We start from the raw sequence: 22,686 nt of genomic DNA on the forward strand, positions 1-22,686 counted from the left end.
TATTGTAGCGTTCCTATTGAATACTCCAAAGATGTTCTCATTTTACCAGTCTGCCAGGAATAAATTAATGTTTGGGAGAAACCTTTAGCATTTTATTATTGTATTTAGTTGAGTTGTAACTAATTTGAATTACTAATTTATATAATTTAACTTTTTTTGTACTTTGTATTTTATGTTTAAAAAATAACATTTACTTTAATATTAAATAGGTCTTATGTATTTTTATATAAATGTATCTTAGAAATGTAATTAAAGCTTTAAAGTAAATGTAGTGCATTTCTCTCTGAGATGTGATGAAGTAAAAGTATATATTAGCATGTACTTGTAATACTCAAGTACAAGTACGTCATAATCTATCATAGTACAGGACTTGAGTAAATGTACTTAGTCTGAGGCACATAAATAATCAAAAATACAGGTGAGCAGCTTTTCTGTTTGCAGTAGTTGATTTATAATCTGTAGCAGCAGAGGGAGCCAGAACGCAGTACTTCAAAGTACTGCAGCACAAACACACACTCACTCTTTGCCCTGAGTTTAGCCTCACAGGTTAAATCAGTGATACTCAATTTATGGTCAGGGGCCACATCTGGCCCTTGATACGGTGCTAATTCACAATAGAAATAAAGTGCTTAGTTTTTGTACTTTCGTGTACATAAAGTACCAGAGTGCATAAAACCGCACCAAAATAGAGTTTGTTTTTCTACAAAAGTTCCAGTGGAGGATCCCCACACCCCCTGACAGAGGTCTTAGCTAAGACCCGAATGTCCTAAAATCCTAGAAACGTCATTAAATTTGCAAAATGTCCTTAAATTCTGGAAATGTCCTAAAATCCTAAAAATGTCCTTAAACCCTAGAAATGTCCTAAATCAGAAAAACCTAGATATGCTGAAAAATTCTGGAAACATCCTAAAATCCAAGAAATTTCTCAAAATTCTCGAAATGTCCTAAAATCCGAAAAACCTTCCAAAATTTAAGAAATGCTCTAAAATCCTTGAAATGTCCTAAAATCCTAGAAACATCCTAAAACCAACAAATGCCTTAAAATTGAAGAGACATCCTGAAATAGTAGTAAATCCTAGAAACCTCCTAAAATCTGGGAAACGTCCCAAAATTCTAGAAAACTCCTGAAATCCTAGAAATGTCCTAAATCTGGAAATGTCCTAAAATCCTGGAAACATGTATGTATGCAGCCTGGGTGTCCCTCTGATCCACGGAGACACACATGTAACACCTTCCTCTCCAGAGTCCTGCGCTCTGCTCTGATTGGCCGTTTCATCGAGGCAGAAACTCGTTAGAGCAGCAAACAAAACGAGTGACGCTCGTCGTCTGGTCTCCTAGCAACAGCTGAATTGATGAGTTTGTGTCGCGGTCTGGCTGATCATTGACATGCTGATGATCTGCTGCTCTTTGAAGTTCGGAGATGTGTTCGGTCCTCTGCGACGCTGCGAAGCCTCACTGAACCTCCCAAAACTAGACGTAAAACTAGAGAACATTCGGCTGATAATACTTTTACTTCAGAGAGGTTTTGGATGCAGTACTTGTGGAGTATTTCCACAGCATGTTGAAACCTGGATCTACATCGCGTTCTTGTGTTACGTTTGGAAAGAAGAAATTAAGAAAAGCAGCAAAAAAATAACTGAATTTTGACATGAAGAGAGGGAGAGAAAAATATTAGATTATTATAAAATAAATATTTCATTATAATTAATTATAAAGTTAATTACATGCCCATTTAAGCATTTTTTTAAAGCCATATCCTTTTATTTTTATTGTTTAACTTTGCGTATTTATTTGTTTGTTTATTTGACTTTTTATGAAATTCTTTTTTGTGTGCCAATTTTTAGGTAATTTTCTTGTACTTGCTAATTTTCTGTAATTTATTGTGAAGTTGCTTTCATCCTAACGTGTTTTTGAAAGAGATTAAGCCACGTTGCTCAGGTTTCACGAGGTTAAGAGACTTTCACGTTTTGTTCTACGACATAAAATATTTCAGTAAATACACATACGTGAACTTCGAAGCTCAAATGTGTCTTAAAAAAGGCGATTTTAACAAATGACTAAATGAGGCAACAGAACGCGTCACGCCGAACACCTTTACAGCCTCGCTGTGGTGTCAACATTAAATCATGCAACTGTATTTTAATTTCTTTATAACCAAACGTTCGTGTGATGATTCGATTTAGGCTTCAAAAAGCCTTAAAAGTGATGTTCATTTGTGAAGAGATAAAAGATGAGAAGTTTTAAAAACTCTGCAAAATTGGATTAAAAGTATAAAAAATATATTTAAAAAATATATTAAAAAATGTATAAAATAATATTTATTAAATTATTATTATTATTATTTTATTATTATTATTATTATTTTATATATATATTATTATTATTATTATTTTATTAATTTATATTCTTGAACTGCAAATGAAGATACACACAAAAAACACTGATTTCTAGTTGTCATCAATCACAGTATTTTTCAAATTAGATAACTTTCACCTCTGCAGTTTTGCAGAAGTAATATGTACTTTTACTTAAGAAACACACACACACACACAGAGGAAGTGTGTGTCAGCGAAAGGGAAGCTGGTTGGGCGGGGGGCAGCAGCTCTATTTTCGGTGACTCCTTCCTGTTTGGGTGTGTCTTCACAACACTGTATCTCTGACTGTAGTAAACACTGTGTGTGTGTGTGTGTGTGTGTGTGTTGGAGTGTGTGTGTGTGTCGAGGCGTGTTCCCATCAACACGCTCCAACATGCTCTACTGCTCTCTGACTCTGCAGTAACACACACACACACACACACACACACACACACACACACAAAGGGAGTTCTGTAGTTTCAAAGTTTCTTGGGTCACGATGACCTTTGACCCCCAGTGAGCGCAGACGGTTCTTATAGCGAACAGGAAAAGAGTCGACATGGCGACATCAGCAGAAACACGTTACGAGGGTCACGTGATCATTTTGACCCGTTAACAAGCGAGATGTTTAATCGAAGTTAACTCTTTAAATGCATCGTCAGAGAGCTGAAAACAGCTGTTTTTCGGACTTTTTAGAGTTTTGTGGTCCGACAGGACGGCCACGCCACAAACACGTGATGCTCTTATGACGCATCGCCGTTAATTAAACGACAAAAACAGCATATAAAGGAGTTTAAATGAGAATGAACAACCTTTAAAACTGAGATAATTGGTGATAATTTCTTTCAATAACATGAAATGAAGTTACAAGATTTTTTTTTGTGAAATTTAGCATAAAAACAGAAAAAAAGCAAAACAAAAAAAATAAACCCAACAATGAAAAATCAAAATAAATCAACAGAACAAAATAAAAGAATGCCAAAAAGATGAATAAATATTTTTAAACAAATGTTTATGAATAATAACGACATTATTGTTATTATTATTATTATTATTATTATTAGGAATATTATTTGGAAGAAAAAAAATCAAATTACCTGAAATTTAGCCCCCCCAAAAAAAGAAAAATGTAAAACTACAAAAACTGACAAAAAGGTTAATAAAAACAGACAAAAAACAGAACCAAAAAAATGCAACATTAAGATGAGCTACTTATCTACTAGCTATTATTATTATTATTATTATTATTAATAATAATAATAATAATAATAATAATAATAATAATAATAACAATAATGTTAATAATAATACTACAACAATAAATTGATAATTTTAAATACTATTTTGTGGACATTTTTCTCTATTTTATTTTAAATGATCATCTTCTAGTATTTTCTCTTTATTTTTAAAACGTATTTTCGGGTCATTTTCTTTTACCTAATTTATTGTCATTTGTGGTTCATCTCTTGCCAAGTTGCTCTTTGCCTTTTTAGCCAAGTTTTCAAGAGAAATCGAATCAATGTGCTCAGGTTTGGAAGGTTTAAATAAATGTGAAAGGAGTCTTAACGCAGCAAAAGAAACCGAAGTTGTAGGTTTCAAAGGGTTAATATAGGAGAAGAATTTGCTCAGTACATAAAGAAACACACATACTTCAGTTTATCACAAACATTCAACATCAGTGCAAGTTACGTAATTTTCACTGGACAAAAATGGAAAACTGTCATCGGAAAAGTATCTAAGACAAATGTACTGCAGTAAAAAGTACAATATTTAACTCTGAGATAGTGAAGTATAAGGAGAAAATAGCATAAAATTGGAAATACTTGAGTAAAAGTATCTTCAACTTTTACTTGACTGAAAACTTTATATAAAACTATGCTTTCGAGTGTCAGATGTGCAGCTTTATCAGTTTTTGTAATTTAATTTAGGTGAAAACAGAAACCTCAGTAGAGACATTTCTCTGATGTTTCTACTCTGCAGGAAGCGGGAAGCAGCTGAGAGCGAGGCTGAAACGTCACAAAAAAAAAGAGCAGCTGAGCCAAAATGTGACGAAGTTAGAGCGACGCCGGAAGTAAGGGCTGATCGCCTTCAAAATAAAAGCATGATATTAATGATGGAATTGTGGACAATGACAGTGAAGAAAACAGACGTTTAAAGGAAGGCAGAAATTTTGGCTTGAAAATAACTTTTAACCCCTTTAGTGTCGGTTTTAAAAACTGCATTCAGATGGCTGTCAAATGCAAACCTCTGAAATCTGAGAAAATCGGTTTGATTTCTGTCAAATTACAAGAAAAATCATAACGAGCAACTTGGCAAGAATGTTCCCCTACTGCAAACTGAAGATAAGTAAACAAACAAATAAATAAAATAAAATAAATAAATAAATACATTTTTTAAAAAAAGTTTTAAGGAAACAATCTGTAAATTAGCTGGAAAGCATTATTCGATAAAATCAAAAAACGAGGGTTAAATGTCAAGAAAACTATACTCATAGTTCAATTATTTATATATTTAAGATTATGTTACAGTGAAAACTATAATACATTTTAGCACTTTCTTGAAGTCACCTTTTTTGTTTGTTAATTTTTTCTTGTTTTTGTTTATGGGTTAGTTCGGGTTTTATTTTTTTTAAGCTTATTTCAGGTTTCTTGTATCTTTTTACCAATTCCTTGGTTTTTTTTTGTTTATTTCTTGTTAAGCTACTCATCATCCTCTTCCCATATTTTTTTGGAAGAAATAAAGTTTGCTCGGGTATCAAAGAATCAACTATTAACTGATTACCAATATACTGTAATTGCACATAAATTTTCTGCCGATATTATATTATAATATTATATTATAATGCTGTCGATTGTTATTGTTACGTTTTAATTTTTATTTATTCTTTTTATTTTGAAAGAACTGACAGGAAGCGGCAGCGTTCAGCGCGTCGAGCTTGACGTCAGCGCGCAGCGGCGGCAGGAGGGAGCGGCTCTGGTAGAGCGACATAGACGGAGAGTGGAGGAGGAGAGAGAGAGAGCGGCGGAGCGGAGCGGACGGGTGGATGACTGTGAGTACCGCTTCCTTTCTCTCCTTTCTCTCTTTTCCTCCTTTTTCTTTTAATTTCTTCCCTCCATCATGTACGTGTAGCTTTACCGGGACAGTTAATGTCGGGGCCGGTGGGGCGGCGGTGGTGGTGGCGGTGTGGGGACAGGCCGGTGCCGAGCCGAGCTGGGCTGGGTTTGCGGAAGCGACCGGCGGACAGACGGACGGACGGACGGAGACGCAGACAGACAGGAGCTGCCGTTAGCGGTGATACTGTTGATATTAGACGCAGACAGACAGGCTGAGGGACAACATGGCGGCTGTTTGTCTGTCCGTCTTCACGCCCTCAAAGATGTGCGCGTGCCAGCTTTTCTCCGGCTCCTCCAGCAGGCAGCGGGGCCTGCCGCCAGAGGTGGCCGGGCGGGGAGCGTTCTGAGGCGGCCACAGAGCTTGCGGAACCCCCGGTGCTCTGCTGGATGAAAAAAAAAAAAAGAGAGGAAGTAACTTATTGCAGACTGCGGAGTTGAGGAGTTTGAAGAAACCTGTCTGCCCTCCTGTCTGTCTACCTGTCTGTCTGACTGTACTGTAGAGACAAGGCTTGGTTTTATCCCTCTGCTGTTGTACTGTCAGCAACACACACACACACACACACACTCTCACACACACACTCTCACACACACACTCTGAGTATTGACAGGCCCCACCTAGTTCTGGTTGACTCAGGGATCTGTGTGTGTGTTTGTGTGTCCATCTTTCTCCTCCACCAACTTTACTTCAGTAGATTAACATCATGCTGCATTCAGAGCCTGTTGGAAAAAGCAGAGCTACCTCTAAAAATACAGATAAAAGGGGATTAAGTAGCTGTATGATCTGATCTGGGTGATCAGTCGATTGAATATTGATAATGTGAAGTGTGACTAGTCTTGGCAGTTCATTAAAGGAAACTTCTTTGGTACGAATCTTTGAGATTATTTTACTGTTTAACCCCTTGAAACCAGAGCTATTTGGCTTGATATCTTTCCAAAACACAGGAAGAAGTTAAAAGTTACAAGGAAATTATCTAAAATTTAGCAAAAACAAATAAAGAAAAGAAAAAAATGTTAAAATCAGCAAAAAAGGGCAACAAAAAACCAAAACAAACAATATAAATACATGGATAAATAGTGATTATAGTCAGAATTATAAGAAGAAAATGACCTGAAATTTGGCAAAAAAAGATAAATTGATATATAGATAAAATCATTATTTATGATAATAATAATAATAATTTTCAATAATTGTCATTTTCTTTTGATACCCTGATATTAGACTATATATTGTCGTAGATTTAAACATTTTAAAACATACTTATTATATTATATTCAATTTCTGCTAACAAATCCCTCTAAATCCCACGAAGTGGACCTTTAAGTCACAATCCAATATTACTGCGATTTTAAACATGTCGCAATAACACACATTGCGATTTATTACCTTTTTCCACTACAAATTATATCTCTAAAAGGAAACATTTGTTTTATTTATACGTTTTCAGTGTGTTCATTTCACAAACATTGCATTTTTATTTCAGCTTTTATCTACTGGACTGAGGTTTTATTTTTCTATAATCAAGTAATCAACAGATTAATCGACAATGAAAATAATCATTCATCGCAGCCCCTGAAACTAATGAATTGTCCATTATTTTCTCAATGAACTGATTACTTGTTTGGTCTATAAAATGCCAGGAAATGGGGGAAAATATCAGTTGCCTAAACCCAAAGATGAAGTCCTCAAATGTCCCGCTTTGTCCTCGAGATATTCAGTTTACTGCCATAAAGGAAATCAGAAAATATTCACATTTCAGAAGCTGTAATCAGAAAATTTACTCCTATTATTAAAATTTTACTCAAACCAAATAATTGTATTAACAAATTAGTGGCTGAGTAACATAACAGCTGAACAGCTTCTCAGAATTGAAGACATTTTTAAGAATTTGTGGATGTTTCTGGGATTTTAGGTTTTCCTGACATTTATAGGATTTTTAGGACATTTCTAAGATTTCAGGACGTTTTTAGGATTTAAGTACGATTATAACACTTATAGGATTTTAGGACATTTTTGGGATTTTAGGATGCACCTTATGTATGTATCTCATATATAGTACATATAATCAAGGTTGTAAATAATACATTTATTTCACCGTTCATTATTTAATTTATAAAATGTCAGAAAAACAGCAGAAAACAAATCACTAAGATGAAATCCTCAGAGGTTTTACTTTGTCCGACCAACCATTCAAACCAACAAAAATTACGAAGAAAGCGAGGAAATCTTCACATCTGAGGAGCTGGAGCTACAGAATATTTAGCATTTTTCTTTAAAAAAATAACTGAAACTTGTTTATTAAAATTGATGCAGATTTATTTTCTACTATGAGTTTTTCTAAGACTTTTTATTGACTGTTAGACAGTTAATCAAAACTTTTATATCTGTTTAGCTCAGGGAGTCAGTGACCCGGATGTGAACCGTCCTCAGTTACATCTGATATCTGAGCCGAGTGGAAAGAGACGGGAAGTTTTATCTAATACTTGTGAACAGTGTTTATATTTATATGTAACATCTAAGGGTTACTGACAGTGTGAAAACCACAAAGATTTCATCAGCAACTCTGATGTTTTTTTCCTTTTTAAACCAAAAGCAAACAGCACACATAGTTAGAGACCAGCTGCTGAACACGGTGCAGCATTTTGCAGCCGAGACAATATTTCCCTCAGGAGTTATTTATCGGTCGTTAAAAATCAAATGTGAAATTTAATCAATAGGCTTTAAAAATACTGAGGATAAAACCAATTTGATATTGTTTGAAATAAGCAAAGATTTATGGAGTTTTTTTTTAAATAGCTTTTTTCGTGTAATCGATCGTTAATTTCACCTATTAAGGAAAGTGGTAACGATTTGCAGCCCTAGTAGAGACCAAAAAACAGCATAAAAACAGAGAATAACGGACTGACATTCATCAGGTGGCACAAACACAAAGACTCCGAATGAATCATCGTTATAATAAGCAGCAGTTTGCGAACACATTAGTCGAAACTATTTATAACAAGAGAAAACGCTTTACAAGCTGCACCGATGGTGTGTATTTATTGTAAATGTATATCAGTTATCGGTCTCATGAAGTACTAATTATCAGTATCGGCCTTGAAAAACCAACGTTGGTTAAGCCCTAGTTCTAAGCCGAGGTGTTTCCGTTTTACGAAATAAAATGATGTGGTGATTTATCCAAAGTGTTGACCTTGAACGAAAGACGAAGGACAAATATGGACCCTGACTTCTAGTGCAGATCTTGTGCCGCGGGCGAGGATGTGTGTGAATCCGTGTTTTCACGGATACGGATGTAAACTGTGACTTGTGCGTGAAGGTTTACGACCGTGAAGCGGCATTTGTAGCGGCTTTGGCTTTTTGTCACGTGTAGTTCGGTTTACGTGTCGTGAAAAATGAGGGGAAATCCAGATTCAGTCATAATTCACGTTTTCTTCATCGACCTCGCCTGCTGCTGCTTCACTCTGTGACTTCCTGCGATTCCCTAAACTCGCCCGGACTTGTTGTTTCAAACTGAAAGGAGACGAAGTGAGGAGGCCTGCGTTCACACCTCCAGGCACCAAAATCTACCTCTGGTGCTGCGTTCACTCACACCTGGACCGATAAAACTCCTCGGAGTCAGCACTCTTCGGAGTCAGCACCGCTCGGAGTCAGTACTCCTCGGACTGATGCAGCCGTGGTGCTGATTTGATCGTTTTTCACGTTCATCAAGAAAAGGATTTTTGATGTCACAATACCGGACGAATCAGTCGACTCGTCGCCGTGGGCGGCTTTAAACAGCCGGAGCCGGGCGAGATGAAATAGGGAATTCTGGGTAAAGTAACACTCTGGAAAAATGGCTGTTAGAGAGAGCTGTTAATGTTTGGTCCTGACACACACACACTTATCTCATCACCATGGTAACCTTGGCAGACCCTTATTAACACAGGCGAGAAGCTGCAAGTGTGTGTGTGTGTGTGTGTGTGTGTGTGTGTGTGTGTTCTCCATCATGTTGCTTCATGTTGCTGCAACAACAAACACACAGCAAGGCATGACTGGTATGCAAACACACACACACACACTCACACACACACACACACACATATGAGGGTGTATAGTAACAGTAACCAGGAAGGATTCCTTGGTTGTGACATCACCACCAGCTGTGTGTGATCACGTGACCTCTCTCTGTTTTCATGAACGCACTCTGATGCATGCTGGGTAATTATGACCTTCCAGACAGAGGGAGGAAGTCTCCATCTGTGTGTAGCCGATAGTTTTCAGATCCAGGTGTGTTGACGTGACGCTGCTCTGTGATTGGCTGCTGTGAAACGTAACCTCTGTGTGTGTTTGTGTGTGTGTGTGTGTGTGTGTGTGTGTGTGTGTGTGTGTGTGTGTGTGTGTGTCGCCCAGCAGACAGACAGTCAGGATGCGTGAATACAAACTGGTTGTTTTAGGATCAGGAGGAGTCGGCAAGTCAGCTCTGGTAAGTCATTAAACGCTTTATCTGTTTCTACTCAGCTGTTTCTATTAAAGGAGAAACTCGACCTGTTTTTACTGTCAACAAACCAACAGTGAATGTATCTGTTAACCCTTTGAAACCTGGAGCGACATCGCTTTTTGTGCTCCTTTAAGATGTATTTTAACCTTTAAAAACTGACAAAATTGGTGCAATTTATTTAAAAAACACGGGAAAAAGGGCAATAAGCAAGGAAGAAGAAATTACCCAAAAATTTAGTAAAAAGTAAGAAAAGAAAATCACCTTAAAAGTTAGTTTTAAAAAGTTTTTTTCTAATTAAATAAATTAAAACAACAACAAAAACAAGCAAACAGCCTGGAAAAAAATGACAATAATTTAAAATATGTGATTATCGTAATTATTAATATAGTTTTTTTCCTACCTAGGTAAGAAATGTTACACAAATAGCAAGGAATTAGTAGATTTATAAAAAAAATTTTTTTTTTTTTTTAAAAAGAAGGAAAAATTGTCCAAAAAAAAAAAAAAAAATTAAAATAGGAAAAAGCTATATTCATAATTGTCTTGATTACATGTTGAAAATGTTGTGACAAAATTATGATAATTTCTAAGCAATTTTTTCAGGTTGTTTCCTTTTTTAATTGATTTTTGGGTAACCAAATATAGATTAATCCGCTGCTGAAATTATTCCTCAAAAAATACACTAGTTCTCTATTTTTTCCTCTTTTTTTTCAAATATTTGATGATATTTTAAAGGTCCAGTGTGTAACATTTAGGGGGTTTTAGTGGCATCTAGAGGTGATTATTCCCCCCGAATCCTTTACACTGGACTATTAAAATAAATTTTAAAAAAAAGAAGAAATAAACAGATTTACTTTTAAAGATTTAAAGATGATTTAAAGGTTAACCGATGGGCTTGGACTGAGAACCGAAAACAGAACGTAGCACAGTAAAAAGACGAACATGTCGTTGATTTGAACCTTTTCATCGCATGACTTGATAATACGAAAAACGAGAAGAAAGTTTTTATGCTGTAAGAAGGATTATGTAAGAAAAGATGGAAGGAAATGACAAAATTTATTTTTTGTCATTTTTCTAAATACATTTATTGTAATGCTTCCTCTTTTAAAAACGTAAGCAAGAACGATTCATTTTCTTAGATTCAAAATAAAATTCTCAAACTTACGCTCAACAAAAACTCACCCAGCGTGAATCTGCTACAGTTTGAGGCATTTAATTAAAAACACACGTAAGTCCCATCACAAAGTGAGCACTGTCGTGTTTGTCTGTACTTTGACCTATAAAATGTGCGTGAGACTTAAAACACAAACTCGCCTGATGTCGATAAAAACGCATCAAATTTGAGTTTATTTGCATTTTCATCTGCAGCTGGTTTATTGGAGATTCCCAAAAATCTCTTCACTTCAGCCTTTAACTGGTTCTAACTTAACGGTTTTGCATTTTGCTTCGCACCTTTGCACTGCTGCACCTCTTTAAAATGTTGAATTATGCATTTTATACACTATTTTTAACTTTATTTTTATCTATATTATCTCAGTGGGTTTTATTTTGCATCTTATTTTGTGCATTCGCTGCATTAATCCTTATTTTTTATCTTACTTTTATCTTAGATGCATCCTATCTTTTCTATTCTGATCTAATTTTATTTAATTTTATCATGTCTTTTGATGTGAAGCACCTGGTGCTTTGTGTGATTTCTTTGTTGTAAAGCATGTTGGGCTGCATTTCTACGCAAATTATTATTATCGTTATTTGTTGCAACACTCGTAATTTTCTGTCAAAATACTCGGGATGAAAACGGATGCAGACTGATGTCGCTGCGTTTCTCTGTGAATCACCCTCAGTCTTTCCATCTGACACACACACACACACACACACACACACACAGTCTCACCACAATGAAGTGCTTTACTCCAGATGATATAATGGAGATGTGTCAGTGTGTCACATTAATTCCATCCTAATGACTTCCAATGGAGACGAGAACAGAGCTCCATTAACACTACTGCCCTACTTCTCTTTATCTCTCTGCCCGTCTCTCTCTCTCTGTCCCTCTGCCCTGTCTCCGTCTCTATTTCTGTCTCTCTGTCTCCAGACTGTCCAGTTTGTTCAGGGAATCTTTGTGGAGAAATACGACCCGACGATAGAGGATTCCTACAGGAAGGTAAGACAGCTTCAGGGACCGTCTGAATGTGAGCTGAAAACCCTCCATGTGACACAAAAGAAGAAAATATAAACAAGGAGATGGAGGAAGATGAGGAGACCAAGGAAAGAGAGGAAGGAAAATTACAAGCGAGATAAAAAGCAGAAAGGAAATGAAAAGAAAACGAAGTAGAATCAAGAAAAAAAGAGTCGATGTTGAAAAAGAAGAAAAGTCATGAAAAAAAGATCATTATAAATCCAAACTTTGGCTTATTAGGTTGAAATTTTGAGTCTAAAAATATCAAAATTATGAGACAATAAATTAAACGTAGGAGAGTAAAAATCACAAGATAAATAGACAAGATGAGGAAAGGAGATAAGTTACTATTTTTAGATAAAAATTGAAGGTTGTGGGGAAAAATGTTTTAAAAAATATGGCATATTAAGTCATAATTATTAAGACAATTAAGGCAAAAAAGACATAATTAGGAGATAAGTTTATATCTTGAGATAAAAAGTAAAAGCAGAAACAAAGTAAAGCACTATGAAGTATTTAAGTAATTAAATAAGTTTAAAAGAAACTGCAGTAAATCAAAAATATTCAGTAAGTCAAACTTATTAAATAATAAATAAAAAATTAAAATAAGTCAGTTTTTAAATAATAAGTTAAAAAAAATGAAATTGTCAAAATGAAATTTAAAAATATGGAGATTAGTCCAAATTATTTAATAAGTAAAAAAAATGTCAAAATTAAGTAGTAAGTAAAAAAAAATGGTGAGTCAAAATTACAATAAGCAAAAACAAATTAAAATATATGGAAATAAGTCAAAATTATTAAATAATTAAAAAAAATATATATAGATATGTCAAAATGATTTAATAAGTTGTAATTATTAAATAATAAGTCAAAATTAGGAGATAAAGTCAAAAATTTTAAATAATTAGTCAAATTTTAGATAGGACAATATGAGCAGTTACGTTAGCTGACTAACACTGTTAGGTGACTTACTTCCTCTTTTTATTTGTTTAAAGTTTGATTTCTTATCTCATACTTTGTTATTTCCTTTATTTCTCTGATGATCAACAAAAATAAAAAGGCAGAGAATCAGGGCGTTTGTTTATCTGATCAGCAGCTCCGGTGCAAACACCTCCACTCCCTTCAGCCTCACTCACTTGTCTCCACCCGTCCTGTTGAGGGCAGCCTCTTCACAGCATATTTGATCAACGCGCTTTACTTCCCTAAAAGCTGAGAATTGTGGCGCGACGCCTCACGTCTCCACCGACGCACCGCAACGTGTGTTTAACGCTGTCGATGCACTTTAAGCAACTAACACCCAACAAAACCACATCTGATCGAACCGTCTATACACTCCTGTGTGAACATCAACGTGTGTGCGTGTGTGTGTGTGTGTGTGTGTGTGTGTGTGTGTGTGTGTGTGTGTGCGTGTGTGTGTGAGATCGGCAGCTGTTTGGCCGTCAGGTTCAGGAAACATAAATACAAGAAATGTGCATTTGCACTCAATTTTACGTGATTTAAAAAAAAAAAAATTGTTAGAAACTTAACGTGAGATCTCCTTGTTTTTGTTGTGACAGCAGCAGGTTTGTGATGAGAAATCTGTCTTAATTAGCTAAATTAGTTTATTGATAAATAAATCCTTAAATAAAAATGCATGCATGGTTGGACAGACTGGGAGCTTTTGTGTGCAGCATCATCAGATATAAGACAAATCCTTTCAAACAATTAAAATATGTTTTCACGAGACTAATATATAATGTTGAAGGCAACGCAGTTTTTGTTAACTAAGATCCAAAATTATGGAATACCCTTTAAAAAGCTTTAAGCGAAGCGGGCTCAACATTTTTAAACAACAGCTTAAAAAATATTTATTTTTAGTCTGACTTTTAATTAATTTTTTATTTTTTTTAATTGTTTAATTTTGAAAATATTTTTAAAAAGTATTATTTTATATCAGTTCTCTCATTTTTACTATTCTTACTTTTTACCTTCACTTTTATATTTTCTTTATCAGCGACTGCCTTTGATTTACTAAATGCACTTTTGTGTTACGTTTTTATTATGAAGCATCACAATTAATCCAGCAGTGGTCGAGCTGTTTCTGTTTGGGGACATTTATTTTGTCAAATAGTTTGTTAGTAATGTTTTGGTGACTGACGACTTTTTCTTACTTTCTGTTTCCAGCAAGTCGAGGTCGATGGACAGCAGTGTATGTTGGAGATCCTGGACACAGCAGGAACAGTAAGATCTGTCTTTCTGTCTCTTTCTCCTTTTGGACACTTTTCCGGTCAACTTTTTATTTCTGTTCATAAAAATCAAGAAAAACACACACAGACCAAGAAAAACTAAAGTATGCAGGGGTGTCCACTTACTTTTGGCCACATAATGTGTTTGTCCATCTCCCTGACCACCTCTGTGTGTGTGTGTGTGTGTGTGTGTGTGTGTGTGTGTGTGTGTGTGTGTGTGTGTGTGTGTGTGTGTGTGTGTGCGTGCGTGTGTGTGCGCGCGTGCAGGAGCAGTTCACGGCGATGAGAGACCTGTACATGAAGAACGGTCAGGGCTTCGCTCTGGTTTACTCCATCACGGCTCAGTCGACCTTCAACGACCTTCAGGACCTCCGAGAGCAGATCCTCAGAGTGAAGGACACTGATGACGTACGGGACACTCACACACACACACACACACACACACACACACACACACACACACACACAGATATATTTGAGACACCTGTCAGTGTCGGAATACGAACACAAAATAACGATAAGAGAAATAATTTTTTGATCACGTTTGAATCCTTCCATGAATAACACAAAAGGTATTTGTTAATCTTAAAGATAATTTTGAAAGTCATAAAGTCGCAGTTTGTTGCAGTACTATATAGTTTTGTGTGAAACCGCTCAGTGGACTACATCTGTGGTCTCTCACAATATACGTCACCAACACCAATATTTGATTTTATTTAAAAGATATTTATTTTGAATATCCAAAACAACAAAAAACATAATAAAAATAATAATAATTAAAAAAATATAGCTGTTACTTTAGCAAATTTCACTTTTTTCTTCCAGAATGAGGGAAAAAGTATTTAAAGAAGTGAAAATTACTGCAGCTCTGTTCATTTGACTGCATCCTGGTTCAAACAGGCATCAGCGAGAAAGGAAGTTATGACATCGCTTATGCGCCTCGTTTAGTTTTTTTGAGTTCACGTTTTCACAGTTTAACAAACTTCCACGTGAGCTTTCGAAACTGTTCAACCACGTGAGGCTGAAAATGGGTCATTGGATCAGATGGTTTGAAGTGGTTTAAATGGTGACAACTGCAGGCCACTTACTGGTACTGCATCTGTCTGTGCAATCTCATAATGGAGCAACAGATCAAAAATAAACGTGTTAATCATAAAAGTGAGCAGTTGCTTTTAACCTCGGATTTCCACCAGATCCGTGTGCGGTCCGGCTCCGCTCCATCACGGCAGACGGAGAAAATAGATTACACTCTAGTCTATGTGTCAATATCCACCGGCTCCGCTGCGGATCGACTCCGTCCCAGCTCCGGCAGTCCAGAGGCTTGTGGATCAGATACGCAAGCCTCCTGTTTTTGCTGGACGCCGAATCACTTCGCATAAATTCAGCCGAATTTAACACGGAGCAGACAGGAAATCGGACAGCGATACAACATTAAAACATCCGGTTACTTCTCAGAACACTCCGTGTTTATGTCTGATCATATTTTACTTAACTACATCGACAAAACGTCAAAATGAGCAGATCCAGGCCTGGATTCAACAGGTCAGAGGTTTTCGGAGGTAATTACCAACAACGCGGACGAGGAGAAGCCAATTTGGAAGGTGGAAAACCACCAAAATATTTATGACATCCTTTATAGCGACAACCATAGAAAGGAAATGGCGTGGAGGAACTTATTGGGAGTTACGTTAGTAAGTTGACATCACGAATAATTAATCCGGTGGTGTTGCGCCATGCCGGACTCAAAACGCAACTGGCGGGGTTTGACGGATGACGGAGCACGGAGCAAAACCGCGGCGGAGCCGCAACGCAACACACGTGCAAGCGATGGAAATCCGCCGTAACTCTTACGGAATCGTATTGCTCAGTGCTTCTGCTTAGAAAGTCAAAACCGAGCAAAAATCATTGCTGAGTTTGCAAACGTTGTGTTTGATTGTGAATATAAATGTGAGATCTTGTTTGTGTGGCGTCGCAGGTTCCCATGATCCTGGTTGGAAATAAGTGCGACCTGGAGGTGGAGCGTGTGGTGGGCAAAGAGTCGGGCATCGGCCTCGCCCGCCAGTGGAACTGCTGCGCCTTCCTGGAGACCTCGGCCAAGAGCAAGATCAACGTCAACGAGGTAACAACACACACACGCTGTTTACATCAGATGTAAACTAAGTTCCTGCTAACCCAAGAGACTCAACCCAGGACCCAAACTGTGCCAGGTCCAAAATATAGACAGGCTAGTTCGGTCCACGTAAGGTCTGGTTGTGTTTTTAAAAGAATGGGAAAAAAAATAAAAAATTCGTGGACCCTCAGCGTCATTATAGTAACACCAGTGATTATTCAACCAATGAGAATTTTGCCTGAAAAAATGTTTCTTGTGTTTAAATTTTGATGGTTAAACCAAATTACTGATGTGTGTGTGTGTGTGTGTGTGTGTGTGTGTGTGTGTGTGTGCAGATCTTCTATGACCTTGTGCGACAGATTAACAGGAAGAGTCCAGTTCAAGGGAAAACTCGCAAAAAGTCCACCTGTCAACTTCTCTAATGACAAGTAAGTCTTTGTACACATCAAGAGAACTTTGAGAAGACTAAAAAAATATATTTGAAAATATTACACCAAACTCCCTTTAAGAAATATGACGTATAACAAATCTTAAAGTGTCTGCAAAAACACATAAGCCACTGTTTAAAAAAATGATAATAAAAAGATATATATTTTTTTATTGTTATTTTTTTAAACCCTTCCCAAAGCCCTCTATAGTGAAAATGCATGACCCTCCATTCACCATAATTTTTTTTTACATTTTTTATTTATTTTTTAAATTTGATTAATTTTTTTAATTTATTTTATTTTTTGTTTTATTTATTTATTCCCAAATTACAGACTATTCTTAGACATAGGAGCTCAAAAAATAAATCAAAGCAACCCCAAAACCCCAAAGCAAACCACAAAGAAAACAACCATAAACAATATACCTTCATCTATATGTACAAAATGATTTAATACTTAATAAAAAAAATCGTCAGTGCACAAGGTTTGTTTGGGGCAAAACATTAAATGAGACATGTGGAAGAAGGTGAGTTGGATGAAATAACACTAGTTTAAGCTCAGATTTGGTGATGTTTTTCGTCCCATATAATGTGTTCGAAGACTGTTGGAAATTGGAAAATCCAATGATAATTTCTAATTTTTTACCGTTTCTGGCTATCATAAATGGTGTAATTTTGGCCATTGTAGTAAAATAAATACAAAATGCAGCTATTTTAAAGTTGTATGTCCAAAATAAAATGTTTTATTCTTCACAGTGAAATCACTCGAAAACTCGTTTGGTGTAAGTTTGGTGTTATCGAGCACACAATTTGTACAAACTTTTAATTGTCGTTTTTTTCTCTCTCCAGTTTTCTGCTCACCTGACCGACAACCAACCAACCAATCACAGGACATCTTCCAGCTGGCCACGCCCCTTTAACATAACCATGTCATCATCAACATCAGCCCCCTCTGACCTCTGTTCCCGTGACGACCACATCTCCCATCCCCTCACCACACAGTCTAACCGAGACTGTTGCCTTGGAAACATTAAAAACCAAACATCAAAAGACTGCAGCGGCGGCGGCGATGATGATGATGATGACGATGAAGATAAGGATTCTGCTGTTGCAGGAACAGGGGCTGTCCAAACTACAGTTCCCATCATGCTCTCTGCTAAGCCATTTTGCGCTGGGGAGTGGCTTCTTGCTTTTACTTTTAAATGTTTCTTTCCTTTCTTTTTTCCTTTTACTTATTATCTCAGCAGTCCGGAGCCATTCACACGCCACTTTACTGTCAGCCATGCTGTTGCCATGGTGATGTCACGGCTAACATGGCTGACTTTCTGTGTGTGTGTGTGTGTGTGTGTGCGTGTGTGTGTGTGTGTGGCTCTGGTTGAACCTGTGGATCATTACAGTGATTATTATTACGGTGGTTATTATTATGATTCTGTGTGAAAAGATATAAAAGTCATTTAATGTTTTTGTTTTTTGATTTTTGGGGTGGGGGTGGGGGGGTTAGGGGGTGCAGCAGGTCATGCAGGTCAGCTCGCCGCGCTCGTAGCTTTGAGCTAACTTAAGTTAGCAGACAGCTACGGTAGAAACTTGTAGGCTAACAATCTAAATTTACTATTTGCTGGGTGACAATTTTATTGACATATTATTGAAGATGTTAATGTTAATGTATCTTCAGGTTATATTGTTAGCCTAACAGCTTTTTTTAAAGCATTATTAGTATATCCCCAAAGAAATTTAAGTTAGCGAAGGGCTAGCTCTTAGTCCAAGTAGCAACTGAAATGCAATGGGAAATGTTAGGAGGGAATGCTAACTATGCTAACACACCGTTTGCGTAGGCTACTTATAGCTATGGGCTACTTTGTCAGCCAGACAGCTTGTAAAAACGCGTTTGAAATATTGTGAGCAGATTTTGTTGTTTGTGCAGCGTTTGCATTATTATGATATCTCCAAAAAGATTTGGCTAAAGGCAAGTTCCTAGTTCTAGCATTGGCATTGCTAGGAGGGCATGCTAACTATGCTAACACATAGTTTGTGCTACTTATAGCTTTGGGCTACCTTGTTAGCCTAGCATCCAGCAAAAATGCATGGCAAATGTTGTGAGCAAATTATGCTACTTGTGCGTTAAAATGCATTTTAAAATTTTGAGCAATTTTGCTATTTGTTGGGTATTAGCATTTTTAGCATAACCCCAAAGAAAGTGGTGGCAGCTGTCGGCCCAGGATTAGATAATAAAATAAAATGCATTGGCATTGTGAGGAGGGAACTGTGCTAACACACTGTTTGTGAAGGCTAATTTTAGCTTTTGGCTAACTTATTAACGTAGCAGCTAGTAAAATACAATCTAAACATTGAGGTGAAGCTGGGCGTTTGCTGTTAGCATCTTTAGCATGTCCCTAGAGAAACCTGTGGTAGCTGTTGGCCAAGGGCTAGCTTCTGTTTCCAGTAAAAAATGAAATGCTTTCAAATTTTCAGGTGGGAACTGTGCTAACACATTGTTTGTGCAGGCTAAGTATAGCAGCTAGTAAAATACATTTTAAACATTATGAGCGACAACAATTCTGTTATGCAGTTTGTGGTGTGTTAGCATAATGAACATACATCCCTAAAGAAACTGATGTTAGTTTGGCCACATTCACAAACAAATAGTTGCTATGAGTTAGCTTGTGAGCTAGGTGCAAGCTAGCTTGTAAATTAGGAAAAGCTAACAATGCTAAACAGGATGTTTGTAAACAGTGTTAAGTTTGAAGTATTTGTTAAAGTAGGATGCTAACGATGCCACAATATTAAAGAAACAAAAAATTAACAATAGCGTGCTAATTTGTTAGCGTAGCAGCACGGTGAGCTGACTCTTGACCTGCTGCTCAGGGCGGACATGTTGCCTTTAGACAGCAGACTCACACTGGTCCAGTGTGTGTGTGAGTGTGTAGGTGTATGTGTGTGTGTGTGTGTGTGTGTGTGTGTGTGTGTGTGTGTGTGTGTGTGTGTGTTTGTAAGAGTGTGTTTTTGAGTGTATGTGAGCTGCATAACAACTATGAACCACGCCAGTTTCTGTGATGACGTTTTTGACCTGGGGAGGGGGTTGGAGTTATATTTACTGAGCAGGGCAGCCGGCAGGTGTTGTTTCTGTATTATTAACCATGTTATTACCTGCTTATTAATGTTATTAACACGTCTGATTGGGGAGCACTGAATGAATTATCTGTCAGATCGATCTTCACTGATGGGAGTATATTAAACTGTCCATGTATGGAGGACCAAAGATGACCAAAAGTTAGAGCTGGTCCTCCATATTTTTGCATGCTTAGGTCATCAGTTCACAAATTTCACGTTAAGGGACTGTTGTTTATTTATCAGAGGAGATAGGTGACTTCAGTTTTATTTTTTTAGTTACTACAAATATTTTTTCTTGAGCTACCCTGCGTTACTGGCGACAGTGCATGACCGTCCCTGCACCATAAATTAGTTGTTAGATTATTAAAATTGACCTATGGATGTTTGAAAGCTAAAAACTGAAAACCCTGGATTTTAAATAAGCCTTGTGCATGCTGGACAGTTCATGCAAACAGTTTATTTTTTGGCCAAAGAAAAAAAAAATTGCCACCAATTTGTTTTTTAAATTGCCAAACAATTTTAAATGACAAAAAGGCCTCAGTAAAATAAATACAAAATTGTTTATATTTGTAGGCTCGACCCTTAAGCCAAAATAAAAAGCATAATTTTAAAGAAAAAAGAATGGCCAAAAAATAAAATTAAAAAAAATGTGGTTGGAAGGCAATCTTAAAACCAAAATAAAAACTACCTCCCCAGTGCTTAAAAAAAATATTTGGCATGCCTCGCCCTTTTTGCACCACCCTCTCCCCTCTCATAAATAATGAACAGTCCCTAACAGGCATGGAGTGCCTCTGACACCTGGATAGTTTTTATTCCCGTCAGTCAAAGAAGAAATTTGATCCTGAAAAAGTGTTTCCTTTTTAACAGTAGCACGGCTGAGGTTGAGACCGACCGGAGGAGGTTGGGCTTGAAGCGGAAGCCCCGCCTCTCGTGTGTTAGGGGGCGTGGCCTTTAAGGCAGCGGCCGCAGAAAGCCTTTCTGTCTTTGTCTGAAACGCGAGAGTGGTCATCTTACAGATACAGTATGTTGGACCTCTGTGAGTACTGCTGTGCACAGTGTTGTACTGTCGGGAGTACTGCGGTACGGTGTGGTACTGCTGTCAGTATTCTGGTTCTCCTGCAGTACCTTCAGTCATGTAGCATGTTGATGTTTCTGTCAGTACTCAGTCTGACCTCCAGGAGGTGCTGCCACAGTTTGCATGCCGAGCAGAGGCTTCCAGGTGAAAGGTCTGTTTTCGGCCGTGGCGGAGCGGTCCTGTCAGCTCTGGCGTTGGCGTGTGATTGCAATTTGTAGTATAAATATTGCTAAAAAATAGAAAGACTAGTTGAAAAGCTTAGGGAGACACTTTTTGTAAAGCGTACATTTCCACACGTGTCCTGTTTTGCTCAATATTTGGTGTCCCACCTGTGTCAGCCAATCAAATACACACCTGGCCGCGGCTGCAGGCAGACCTTTCTGGCTTCCACAGTAACGGAGGTTGTGGTGGCGTTCGTTATTTCATGCGACTTCTGGGGCTGTAATGGTTGACAGCTCAGGCCAAACTCTTGTAGTGATCATATAGTTTTGTCATTGACGTTTGGCAGATCTAAAGTCGTCGGTATGCTTCAGAAGAAGTAGGTTGTACGATGTATTTTTGAAAGGCGAATGAAAGTCTTTGCATTGAGTGAGAAGTTAAAACTTGTCCTGACTTCTTGTAAAGGTTTCAGACGTTGTCAGACAATCTGACAAGGACTTGGTTTGAAGCATACAGAGGCCTTCATGTCAACAATAAACTGCGGCATATTTTGTAACTTTTTATGGAGCTAGGCTAGCAGCTTTCCTCTGCTTTCAGTCTTTTTGCTAAGCTAGGCTAAACACACCCTGGACCTATCTCTGCACAGATTAAAACCTCTAAAAACAGCTCCGTCAGTGAATAGAAGTCGCAGTGAAGTGACGAGTGCAACCGCAGCCAAATGCAAACTGAAACGATTCATGTAAAGAAGAAATTATTTTACATTACTGAAATAAACCTGCTTCTTTTTTCTCTGTATGGCATGATGACCAGTGAAATGTAAGGGAAACCAGTTCAGCCAGCGTACATATCGGGTTAAATTTCCAGTCTGCTGAATCGTCTTGGTTCATATTTGGGGTTTAAAACTAGTGTGAAAGTTGGCGTGAACTGGTTTCTTCCAGTACAGAAACCCACAGCAGCAGCGGGAGGTAGGGAGGAGGGGGGGGGTGAAGCCAAATGTAAAGTAAAAACTAAAAAGCCTTAAATGAATAAAAGTGGTGCAATTTTGTAACAGCAACCTGTGATGTGGAGTCATTCTGGAATATACTGATGATAATTGATTATAATCATAATTAATTGATAATATTTATTATTATTTTATTATTATTATTATTATAGTTATTATTTAAATCTTTATTTAAATAAAAGGTGATGGGATATTTTAAAAGCTTGTTTTTTTAAAATTTTGTAAGGAATAAGGTTTAGTGATACATTATACTTTAAGTATGAATATTACCTATAACAAGTTTTGATTTGAGTAGTGGTCTTTTCTTTTATACAATTTTTAAACTAAAATAATTTACATTTTGAAAATGACAATTTTCTGCCTCTTTGTTTGCATGTAAAAGCATAAACTATATTCTTCATTATTTATTATTCAGATTTAAAATATGTGATCCAAATTGATTTATTTATTAGAAATACATT

The 22,686-nt window shown here is 36.9% G+C and overlaps 1 protein-coding gene across 2 annotated transcripts; it reads left to right on the forward strand.

Moving 5' to 3' along the window:
• Nucleotides 1–5,266: 5,266 nt before the first annotated feature.
• Nucleotides 5,267–20,697, forward strand: LOC148185846 (ras-related protein Rap-1b). 2 transcript variants are annotated; one of them, XM_088072942.1, is made up of 8 exons: nt 5,267–5,403; nt 9,858–9,927; nt 12,035–12,103; nt 14,282–14,338; nt 14,611–14,751; nt 16,319–16,462; nt 16,789–16,881; nt 17,730–20,697. In XM_088072942.1, the coding sequence occupies exons 2-7, from the start codon at nt 9,871–9,873 to the stop codon at nt 16,873–16,875; spliced, it is 555 nt and encodes a 184-aa protein (XP_087929068.1). In that variant the 5' UTR covers nt 5,267–5,403; nt 9,858–9,870; the 3' UTR covers nt 16,876–16,881; nt 17,730–20,697. The 2 variants fall into 2 exon arrangements, with proteins under 2 accessions (XP_087929068.1, XP_087929069.1); XM_088072943.1 differs by having other exon boundaries at nt 5,320–5,403; nt 9,855–9,927.
• Nucleotides 20,698–22,686: the final 1,989 nt, after the last annotated feature.

Source organism: Plectropomus leopardus, chromosome 22 (genome assembly GCF_026936395.1).
Source record: "Plectropomus leopardus strain MGB_pleo_1.0 chromosome 22, ASM2693639v1, whole genome shotgun sequence".
Classification (NCBI taxonomy): Eukaryota; Metazoa; Chordata; class Actinopteri; order Perciformes; family Serranidae; genus Plectropomus; species Plectropomus leopardus.